Here is a 12,433-nt window from a genome sequence, read left to right as displayed (position 1 = left end):
GGGATGCATCTGTTCTGGGTATTTTATCGAACCGTTCGGTTCGATACACCCGGATGAACCGCGATGTTGATACGTGCACTAACAAAGCGAATGAACACTTTCCCGCTGTACCGATGTGCTGAGTGCAGTCTCGCTGTTCAGTAGCTGTGGCCGGGTGGAGGGGCAGCTCAGCGCTTGGTGCTGATGAACGCACGTGAAGACTGGCTGCGTCCAGAAACTTTTGCTACTCGTCCTCTCCTACTCCTCCTTTCCTACTCCTCCTCTCCTACCACGGAGGAAGGTGGAGGAATCGAGGAGAGGTGAGGAGGAGGAGGAATGGAGGGAAGGAGCTGTAATTGGGGAAATGGGACAGCTGATCCCTTTTAGATAGGATGTTGACTACCGTTGAACTGAGCCAATCACAACGCTCACTTTCAGCACATTTCAGAACATTACTATCACACACAGCTAAAAATTCAGATATTCCAATAAAATCCTGTTTACTCCCAGCCGCATTTTTGGCTGCATCTCCGGCCAGTGAAGCTGGCAGCCCTGTCTGACCTCAGCCTTATGAGGGTTTCAGTTTACTCATCAGTCCCTAAGTAAAAAATAAATATATAAATAAATAGATAAATTAAATTTATATATATATATATATATATATATATATATATATATTATAAATAATATATGTATATATATGTATAACATGTTACAAATAGCGTTATTAATATAGTTGTACTGAACATACAGCTTATCTAAACTATAAATTACATTACTGTTTACTGGCTGTTTAATTAGATAAGAATATAGTTAATTAATACGTTTATGACGTATGTTTGTGCGTTGCCTTGTCCATTCCCGCGTCCTCTGTGGGCGTGGATGCAGTGATGTCATTAAAAATCCTTAAAAGTCTTCCGGAGTAGCATGCTTTCATGTACCCTCATTTGGAAGCCTCCTACAGGAGGATTTTAAGCGGCTCCTTTCGTCTCCTACGGTATTCGGACAGGTGACAAGATGGCGTCACAAAAGTTTCCGGGTCACGGAGGAGAGCAGGAGGATCGGTAGGAAAAAGGAGACACTTTTGGGGTTTCTGGACGCAGCCACTGGCTTTCAAAGCGGGAGGAGCAGTGAGTGTGTGGTGTTAAACTGCGTAGGTGTGAAGCCTTATCTTCCAAATCTGTGTGTAATTTGAGGCCCTGGCTGCTCGTTAGCTTTAGCTAAGCTAACCGCTAGGCCTTGGGTTAGTGGGTGTCTAAAACGGGTGGGAGAAAAAAAAAAACAGCTCCACATGAGTTCAGCCATATATGAGAGATTCTCTAAAAGTTATAAAACATGGATATAGGACTATACAAGATGTTCCCCAAACCACTCCTGAGGTCAGTGTGCTGTTTTCTTCTAAATCTGTGTGTAATTTGACGCCCTGGCTTTAGCTAATAAGCTAAACATTAAGATCCAACACCCATTCTGTATTCATTTACTCATTTATTCAACTAGAATTATAGTATTTTCAGTACAATGTACACTCACTGCAAGCATTAATTTGTCTAGCTTTGGAGAGAGATTGAGCGTGCAGAGGAGAGAGAGACTGAGCTTAAGAAGGTAGTAGCAGATACATGCATACAACATCCATGTTCCTTTCACCAAAATTAAAATCCGTTGTGAGACAATACATTTGCATGTAGTATTGAGTTAATATGCGGAATTGCCTTTTTTCTATTTAATATTATTAAGTGTGAGTAGGAGCACCTTGTTGATTTGAAATAGAAAGGGCTAAAAACGTACTGCATGTTGGAGCTAGGTAATATTGATATATCGAAAACGAACCGATACCGTGGCCCAAGAACCGCGATACGAACCGAACCGTGGCCACACTGTACCGTTGCATCCCTAATAAATAGCTTTTCCTTTTTACCATTTGTTTTTTTTTTTAAATAGAAAAACCAATAGATATAAAAAAAATTACTTACTGCTCGCCAGCCAGTAACATCATAAAAAAATAAAGTGCAAAAAACAAAGAGAATCTGCTTTAACCAAGGCACATTTTGCACAGTACCTGACATTGAGCAGCATCTTCTTTTTTAAAGCCAAAGTGACACCACAACTGATGTGCTGCCCCTGTTTTGTATTAGACTTTCAGTTGTGTCAGCTTCTGTCGAGCCTGAAGCCATTGTGCGACAAGTTTAAGTGCGCTGTGTTGACTTCACTTCTCCCCCTCCCTTCTGCTCGTGTTTGCTCGGCTTGGCTCGCTCCCAAGTCACGTGACCAGTCAAATCGCAGCCTGTGCGGTTTAAAATATTGCGAGATTATCGCAAATGCAATTAATCATTCAGCCCTAAGTAGTATACAAGTAGGTAGACATTGCGTTACTTTAACTTTCATATACTATATGAAAGTAATAGAAACAGCACACCAAAACCACAACTTATCCTTTATATTTGATTATCTGTACATTTCCTCACTTTTTATTTAACTGTTTATTTAACTGAACTGAGCTTTATATGGTTATCTGAACTATGTCGCGCGCTCCGCAGTTCTCATCCGCCTCTAGCCAGCGGTATTTTACAGCTCTGGACTGTATAAATATATTTTACTCTCTCAAAATGTGACCCGGTGATTAGAAACGAATGCTAACATAGACCTTTATAGAACCGGGCATCGCAGCTGTAGAAGAGACACGAGAGCGAGGTGGCAGGGTACTATGATTTATATTTTTTATACAAAGAAAAAAAAACAAAAAAAAAAACAAGCGAATTTCAGTTAAATAATAGCGAAGTGAAATAAAATATATGTGTGTTCAGTACAAGAGCTTTTCTCTTTTATTTTTTTATTTCCAGAACTGCACTATTACACGATGTGAGGGAGAGAATAAAGGCCTCGGCATACTTCATGTGGAGACGACGTTCGCGTGGCTCTAGCGAACAATGTGACGTAATTGCGGAGAAAACTAACAGGCGCGGACGTCGCACAGGGGCTTTGTTCGCCGTGTCGTGCACATGGACGCAGTTTAAAACCCGAGAGGGTTTTTAGCACAGTGCGGTAATATTGTGACCTGCCACAGGGCGGCTTTAAAACCCGAGGCAGTGGACAGACTGATCTTCCTGGCCCGCAACCTACAGTAGGGTAACGTATGTCTGGTGCGAAACTTTGACAGCACTAAGAGACAGTTCTGCACTAGTACTAATGGGGATTTATTGTGCCTTTCTTTATTTTGCTTTAGAGCAGAAGAATTCTCTTTTGTTGTAATATTTTATTTGTTTGGAACTGACCAAGTGTGTGCTTCTTTTAAAACAAATTGACTATTTTGTTTGAAAGATTTTATTTATTTGGAACTGATCAAAGAATTTTGTTCTGCGTTTACTTTATCCTGTAACTTTTGAACTTTTGAATATACAGGATTTGAGTGTTATATTTTGATTGATTGATTTATTTATACAGTTATATAATGTTCTAATGTTAATTTGTTGACTTCTGACTAAACTAAAATTTTAGATAACTCCCTTATTCTCTTACTTTTGAGTAAAAATAAATCTTTAAGTGTGAAAGTGATTTGATTTATATCGTGATACATATCAATATCGACTGATATGGAAAACTATTGTAATAAGATTTTTTTCCCATATAGCGCAGCCCTATTGGCTACCCTCTATACCAGTAGACCTCAGCCAGAAGACTGTGATGCCTGTATCTTTCTAAAATGTAAATCTCCACTAATTGTCTCTGTATTGTGTCTACTAGGAGTGGGTTTAAAAATAAAGACTCTGATTCAAATTGATCTTCAACCTATGATATATCTTTAAATCTATGGTGTTGACAGACATTGCTGTGTCAAACTCATTGTTCCTCAATGTTTCTATTAAAGCTTTAAGTCGGCACTGCACAGAAATACGGCTCCTGAATCCTCTCCCTCATATTAAAATTATAGTGTGGTAGCATAGTGTTATCAAAATTATTGGACCAAGCATTACACAAAATCTCACCTCTTTCTTTACTTACTATTATTTACTATTACTACACTTACTATTCTGGACAAAAACATTAACTTACCAGACAGCTGTAATCGAATGGCAATCTTCCAAACTCCTTAGCCGGTTGTTGTGGTCGTGGTAACTCGAAAAGGCTGTGGTGAACAATCCGTTGAACTGCTCCATCGACATTCCTGCTGCAAGGTGGGCCTGGGGCTGAGTAACAGGAGACCATGGCATTACCTTTAGAAGCAAAAACTTAAGTCTTGGGCATAAATATTACAAATCTCCTACACTTCCAACCATCATTACAAACAGCAAGGTTTGCAGTTTTACTAAATAAAAAGCCAATGTAGAATGTAATGCACCAACAGAAGTGAGAATCATAGCAGCAATAACTGGACACAGCTGACCAAGGGACCAAGATTCAGATAACTGAGAATAGTAAGTAACCTTTTTTCTTTTTCTTCAAAATTATAAATATGTTACAAAAAAGCAACAATATAATTAGACAAGCTGGTTGTATAACATTGCTGAAAAACTGTTTCAAACACTCTTACATGCACCCCAAAATAATTAATGTACTTTTTAAGTGTTGTATTGTTATCTGTCAAAATGCTAGAATTACTAATATGCAAAGCAGGACTGGGACTGACACTGACATTCAAGACCTCACATCAAGTCTTGTCTGTGTTGATTTTTTTTTTTTATAAAATCAGGTAACAGTCTTCCTCTTAAAATTTTACTGCAGTCTGTAAAATCAACTATGTGAAATAGCCAATAAAATAGAATTAATATATATACATATACATATAGATACACACACATACATGCATATATATATATATATATATATATATATATATATATATATATATATATATATATATATACATATATACACACACCAGCGTTTTAGTAGCACAGACGAAAACTGATCTCAACTCTACTGTTTCTAAAAAGCATTGTCACTCCAACCATTTTCTCAATATTTAGTTGCTAATACCCTGGCAAAAATTAGTCCACAAAAAGAGGATGATGAACTAGACGCCCTTTTATTGCGTTTCGCAGTATTTTCAAATACATTTTATAAAATTTTAACCTTTCAGTTTTATCTTGCAGAATTCCCAGGGTCTGGAAAAGCTCATGTAATTCCTCTGCATAAAGGTGGTGATGCAGACTTGAATAATTATTAGGTCAATCTCAAAACTGTCGCGTTTAGCAAAAATGTCAGAATCTCTAGTGAACCAGCAGGTTTTTTTCCCCACAAAAATCCTGTTTTATCAGTCTGGTTTTAGAGGAGGACAGCACTATCTCGGCTACAACATTGGTTTCAAACGACCTTTATTCAGACTTGGACAACATTGTGCAGCTGTTTTTGACTTAACAAAAGCTTTCAAAACAGTTGATTTTTTTTAGACAGCCTGTACCTGTTTTACTTAATTTTATTTATTTATTGTTTTAGTCCTCCTCTTAGTTGTTTATTCCTTTATTACTTATATTATTTTATTTATATATTTGCATTTTTTCTTATTTTAATTTATTTTATTATTATTATTATTATTATTATTATTATTATTATTATATTTAAAAGTTAGTTTTATCTATTATTTTATTTATTATATTTTACTGATTTCTTATCTTAATCAAGACAACACAAAAAACAATATATCAGCAGCACAATTAATACTACTAAAATACAAGCAGGACAGATTCAAGATATGAAAAAAGGGCGGGAAAGCGAATGCACGCGCTTGCAAAGTAAAAAGCCGGTTGTGATTTTAAGGTGGGTAAAAGTAGCGCAGAAAAAAGAAAATCACACAGTGTAGTTAATTTTATGCTCTTAAGTTACAATATTATTGTCAAAATAGTAGTATTTCGGTTAATTAAAATAAAAAACAGTTTACATGTTTGGAATTAACCAAAATAATAAAAAGCTTGAGTTAGCTTTGTGGCTAATACAGCTTAAAAAGTTAACTAGCTACCTAGCTAGCCAGCCTAGCTATATTCATGGAAAACACTGTTAGCTAATTTAAAGTAATTATATATATATATATATATATATATATATATATATATATATATATATATATATATATATATATATATATATAATAGAGAGAGAGAGAGAGTTAATTTAAGAAAACATGTTCTATCTGGTGATTCTCCAACAAGAATAGACTTTTTCTAAGCTAAGTACCAAACGCTAACGTTACCTGGCTAGTGAAACGGTGACTCCGTTAACCCTAAAGGTGCGGAATTCTAGTCCGTTGGTCGACTCCAAAGAGAAGTGGAGATGCAGTAATGTTAACAGTTAGCTAACTTATTAATGTTAGTTTTGCCTAAACCAAAAAAAAAAACGCATAACGAAAACGGAACTACAGTAGTAACGCAGGCAGTATGAAAACGAAAAGCCTACTATTAACCTGCAGCTTTAAGCTATTAGCTTTAATAGCTAACGTTAATTCATAATTTAAGAAAATCTTCCCAAAAGCTCCAACCTGTCTAATGCTAGCTAGCTAGTGGTCTAAACAGCTAACCTAGCGTTAGCTAACCTAACTACAGCTTACCCGATGCTGCTACAAGCCAATATCAGTTAGTTATTGGTTGGGATCTAAATAATCATAGACTTAAACATCTTTTAAGATGAATCACTTGCTACTTCTACAACTTTGTTTTCAATAAAACAAACTCACCTCTTCTGCTCCCTCGAGAAATAATCCACATGTGGGCTGAACAACCTAACCTCTAGAACAGCTCGAAGCTGCCAGCAACCGCCTACTTTCAGAGGTTTTGATTGACATCTAAACCACCAATCAAGTGCTGCAGTTTTGGCGCCGCTTGTTGAGATTTGGCGGATATGGGAGGGCAGGGCAGTCCCACTGCATATAGATATACACATAGATGCCGCAGTGACTTACGCCGCCTCAGCCGTCCGCCATATTGGATGGGTCTCCCATGTGCCCCCAAGTATATATACTGAGGAAGGAGCTTAATACAACTATAATAATCACAACGCTACCAATTTATACCCGATTTACAGCCTATAATAATCACAACTCTTCCTATTTATACCCGATTTACACACTAAAATAATCACAACTCTACCTATTTATACCCGATTTACACACGGTTTGGTTTGTTATGTGTGTGTGTGTGTGTGTGTGTGCCATACCAGTACAAATAAATACACTTGGGGCGCATGGGACACCCATCCAATATGGCGGCGACGTGGAACGCACGCCAGCCTGTAATTCGGCGTTTATGTATATGTGTCTATGGTTCACTGCGTTGAGAGTCGCTCCCTATTACAGAAATAGTGCACTATATGGTGTGTCACTCAGTTATCACTATTTCTGTAATAGGGAGCGCACTATAGGGAGTCTGTGTACGTAATGCTTCATATTAGTGGAGACATTAGAAGGGGGCAAAAGGCACAAGCTGCATTATTTGATTGTAAACGAACCTATGTTCCGTTAGTAGGGAGTCACTTAATGAAAATAATAAAAACAGAATTGTATATGCCTGTTATTGGTTACCAATTGGACCCATCTTATTTATTTAGATATTTAAAAAAACAGCTAAAAATTGTTTTAATTGACAGTGTTTCAAAGAAAATGTCATAATGTGCCTTGCTAATAAAATATGCAAATTACAAAAATATATGAAGAAATAGATAGTATATTTAAATTAATGAATAAAAAATTAAATGTATCAGGGTTCCCAACTAATTGATTGAAATGACTTCCATAAAGAGGAAAAATCCCATATTTCAGGTCTCCTTATAAGCTGCTGACAATCAGTTTCACCACACTCAAATTCTTCATCCCCAAAACAGCTTTAATCTCATCCCATGTACTATTTTCCATTGGCTCCAGCCCTGAATGTATTATGAAATACTGGAAATTTCATATTTTTAAATGTATTATTTGTCAAATCTTTTCATATTATTTATTCCAAATGCATTATTTCATTATTTCTATTAAATATATAAAATATAATTTTTTGCAATGAACATTTACAGATATTCCATTGCACTTGTTCTAATGGCAATTAAAATGTTAATGTAAACACTTTTCCTACATGTTTGCCCTTGTTATATTTACACAAAAAAGACAGAGGCAACTTTAAGTTGTTTCTAATGATATCAATAGTAAATAGAAAAACATTAACTGTCATTATCCTTAATAAAATATAATAAATAATAAATATACTTTTTAATTCAGTTTATTTTTACTGAGTGGTATTTTGTGCAGTACATTTACTGACAGTCAATTTACATACTGACAACATGACATGTCCCTGATATGGACTAAGTTAAACTATACCATAAATGATACATACCATATAACAGTGAACAGTGCAAAATAATTTATTTTGTTCTTATACATGGATAAGGGACATTATATGTTTTTTCTATTATTCATTATTAATCTTTGGATTTTGGGTTATTCTAGCACCTGAGAAATTCTTGAGAATCTCAAAACTGTGTATGATATAGTGTTACATAAACACAGATGACTCAAAGTTTTAGCACTTTGAGACTTATTTGAAATGTAAAGAGCATTACAAATAAAATGTATTATTATTATTATTATTATTATTATTATTATTATTATTATTATTGTTATTATAAACAGAAATTATAATTTGTATACAATTATTAAATATAAGTAATAAGTAATATGGTGTTGTTCCTCATTTACAGACTGCAGTAATAATTTTATCAACACTGACAAGGTGAGCAACACTTACATCAACTCTCTCTGCACTCTGATCAAGCATAATATTATGACGATCATCCATCTTATCAGCTCTGCTGAGTATATAGGAGCACTTTGTAGTTCAATAATTACAGACTGTAGTCCTGCATCTGTTTCTCTGCATACTTTATTATCCTCCTTTTATCCTGTTCTTCAATGGTCAGGGCCCCACAGGATAGACCACCACAGAGCAGGTAATATTTGGGTGGTATATTCAATCTAAGCACTGCATTTACACTGACATGGTGGTGTGTTAGTGTGTGAGATGTTTTAGTATGAGTGGATCAGACACAGCAGTGATGCACAACTGGCCTTGCTCTATATTTGTGAGTAGAAAAAAAGGTGGTGGCTGGCTTTACTGGTGTTGGAGAAGTCTTGTGCTAGTCTTCACTTTCCCTAACACTAACACACCACCACCATGCTAGTGTCACTGCAGTGCTGAAAATAACCCACCACCTACATAATACCTGCTCTGTGGTGGTCATGTTGTGTCATAACTATTGAAGAACAGGGCAAAAGAAAGATAATAAAGTATGGATAGTTGGTGTATAAAGAGGTGGTCATAATGTTATGCTTGAAACTACTGTTTTATATATTACAATATTCAAATAACTGATGGCATCCATTCCCTTCTTTCACCAGGTACTTTGAATACTGAAGAGCTTTTCTGTCAGAGTAAGTAAAAACAAACAAAAAAAAAGGGTTGCGAATGTTACTTGAAAAGCAGATATGCAGATATGTCATCTGTTTGGTCCAAGAGGCGTAGAATTTGTAAGCTTGTTCAAGAAGCAGAAAGAGATATTGCACAGCATTTTGAATACACTCAAATGCCCAGTTCAGCCTCTCCTTTAGATCAAAATGCAAATCATAGTCTCTCTGGTGAAACCAAGAAGGAACATCCTTCCCCAGTCTCTCCTTTGTCTCATGGTAGTGTTTGTTCTGGTAGTTTAGAATACCATGTTTGTAGAGATTCCAACAGGAGAATTCCAGATTCTCAAAGTGTGCTTCATGGGATTTCTGTGTCTCCTGGATGTGTCAGTTCTCCTGGAAGTGACAGTTCTGACTCTGATTGTTGTGACAATGAGTCAAATGAGTCCATGCTCCTCCACCAGTTAAAAGACTGGGCTACTACGTTCTCCATTTCATTGGTAGGACTCACTGCACTCCTGAACCTGCTCAGGATGTATCATCCACATTTACCTAGAGATGGAAGAACATTGCTTGGCACGCAGTCACATGTAGCCACAAGAAAGGTAGGAAATGGTGAATACTACCATTTTGGGTTGGAGCAAGGTATACACCAGAAACTGAAAAGTCTCAAAATCCAAAGCAGTCTACAAGGACTAAAACTACAGTTCAACATTGATGGTCTACCACTTTTCAGAAGCTCAAGAACCCAACTTTGGCCTATTCTTTGTCTAGCTGATTGTGATTACTCCAAGTCTCCCTTTCTTGTGGGATTGTACTGCGGAGTAACTAAGCCTGCAAGTGTTTTTGACTATCTGGCTGACTTTGTGAAGGACTTGACAAATGTGCTGGAGCATGGCATTGACTACAATGGTAAACAGCTTGAAGTTTCAGTGTCAGCTTTTGTTTGTGACGCCCCAGCCAGAGCCTTTGTAAAGAACATCAAGTCACATAATGGCTATTCTGGATGTGACAAGTGCATGCAGGTGGGCAAATGGCATAATAAAATGACATACCCGGAAACCAATGCCAGACCAAGGACTGACTCCAATTTCTGTGCTATGGCTGATGAAGAACATCATTTGGAAGGGAAACTTGGCCCTTTGACAGGAATTGTAAAGATGGTGTCCCAGTTTCCACTCGACTATATGCACCTGTGCTGTCTCGGGGTTATGAGAAAACTTCTGCTTTTCTGGCTAAAAGGAAAAAAAATGGCGACCCGGCTTCCTTCAAAAACTGTTGGCTTGGTGTCCAAAAATCTGCTAAATCAACGGCCTTATACACCCTCTGAATTCTCTAGGAAACCAAGAGTTGACAGAAATTGATCGCTGGAAGGCAACAGAATTACGCCAATTCATGATTTATACTGGTCCAGTGGTGCTTAAGAACTGCATGCCACAGGAAGTATATGACAACTTCATGCTTTTCTCTGTTGCCATGTTTTTGCTCCTGACTCCAGACATTTCCAAAGAAAAGTTGTGCTTCGCTGGCAACATACTTGTGTGTTTTGTTAGACACTTTGGGGAGCTGTATGGAAAGGAAGAGATTGTTTTTAATGTGCACCAGCTTGTCCACCTTGCAGATGAATACCGAAGATTTGGGGCCTTGGACAATGTTTCAGCCTTTCCCTTTGAAAACTGTTTGGGAAGAATCAAGAAACTTGTAAGGAAGCCACACCAACCACTACAACAAGTAGTTAAAAGATTATCAGAAATGCCAACAGCATTGGTGCCCATACCAACATGCTCTGTATCTTTACAACATAAGCACCATAATGGACCTCTGCCTCCACAGTTTGGTACAGCTGACCAATTTAACAAAATTACCTGGAATGAGTGCACCATTTCCACAGAGCCAGGTGACAACTGCATAGAGGTCGGCCATGAAATAGCTGTGGTCAAAAACATAGTGAGGGCAGAAGATGTCACGTATGTCATCTATCAAACATTCAAACATAAGGAGAACAGCTTTTTGTACCCTTGTGCATCATCTTACATTGGTTCTTATCAAGTATCTGGGCTGCACAGCAATCTAGGAGTCTGTAGAGTTGAGCATATACAAAGAAAGTGTGCACTCTACAAAGACAGGGATAGTTTTATAGTCATTCCACTTGCTCACATGTTTGTTTAGATTAAGGTGTGGGTGAGGATCAGAGGTGCATGTGCACAAAGGAAAGAAACAACTTGCTAATGCAATGGTGAAGATGCGATGAAGAACTTAAAAACAAAGAGAACAGACGGAAACATTAACTAGTGATACAGACAAACAGAAAAGAAACACAGACGAGGAAAAGCAGAATCATCACAGACAGGAAATAAACATGGACAAAGACATGCAGAATTGGACAGAGTAGGACATTAAGAAATGGTACAATTGGAAACAAGTAGGAAAATAGAAAAGAACCAACATACAAATGAAACCTCACTAAAGCACTCAAAAACAAGAGAGCAGACAGACATGTGAAGAACAGTCACAGACAAGCAGAATTAGAAAACCAGATAAGGAAGAGCACAATTAGAAACACACAGGATAGAGACAGACAAAGAAGAGTACAAGTGAAGTAAAACAAACAAGAACGAGACAGACAAATAAAAACAGATGTGTCGCAGACAAACAGGAAAGAAAAACATACAAAGAAGGACACAATTATCGCAGACAAACAGGAAAGAAAAACATACAAAGGAGGACACAATTGTCACAAACAAACAGGAAAGAAAGACGGACAAAGAGGAGAAGAGATGCCGCAGAACCACATAAAAGCAGAATCGTCACAAACAGGTGAGAAAAACATACAAAAAAGGACACAATTGTTACAGACAAACAGGAAAGAAAGACGGACAAAGAAGAGCAGAGATGCTGCAGAACCACAGAAAAGCAGAATTGTCACAAACAGGAAAGAAACGGCCAAAGAAGGACACAATTGTCACAGACAAACAGGAAAGAAAGATGGACAAAGAAGAGCAGAGTTGCCTCAGAACAACAGAAAAGCAGAATTGTCACAAACAGGAAAGAAAAACATACAAAGAAGGACACAATTGT

At 37.1% G+C, this 12,433-nt stretch overlaps 3 protein-coding genes across 3 annotated transcripts in view; 2 read left to right on the top strand and 1 right to left on the bottom strand.

Moving 5' to 3' along the window:
• LOC125801678 (zinc finger protein 160-like) overlaps nucleotides 1–12,433 on the top strand; it is a 289,977-nt gene that overhangs the window by 224,650 nt on the left and 52,894 nt on the right. The gene's annotated exons all lie outside the window — the stretch shown is intronic.
• Nucleotides 1–12,433, bottom strand: part of LOC125801360 (zinc finger protein 239-like) — a 151,085-nt gene that overhangs the window by 115,843 nt on the left and 22,809 nt on the right. The gene's annotated exons all lie outside the window — the stretch shown is intronic.
• LOC125801210 (uncharacterized) lies at nucleotides 8,581–11,285 on the top strand. Its single transcript, XM_049477574.1, has 2 exons — nucleotides 8,581–8,684; nucleotides 9,350–11,285. Exon 2 carries the CDS (start codon nucleotides 9,445–9,447, stop codon nucleotides 10,717–10,719), a length of 1,275 nt encoding a protein of 424 aa, XP_049333531.1. The 5' UTR covers nucleotides 8,581–8,684; nucleotides 9,350–9,444; the 3' UTR covers nucleotides 10,720–11,285.

The sequence above is a fragment of the Astyanax mexicanus genome, chromosome 4 (genome assembly GCF_023375975.1).
Source record: "Astyanax mexicanus isolate ESR-SI-001 chromosome 4, AstMex3_surface, whole genome shotgun sequence".
Taxonomy (NCBI): domain Eukaryota; kingdom Metazoa; phylum Chordata; class Actinopteri; order Characiformes; family Acestrorhamphidae; genus Astyanax; species Astyanax mexicanus.
This window is presented reverse-complemented; position numbering and strand designations above follow the sequence as displayed.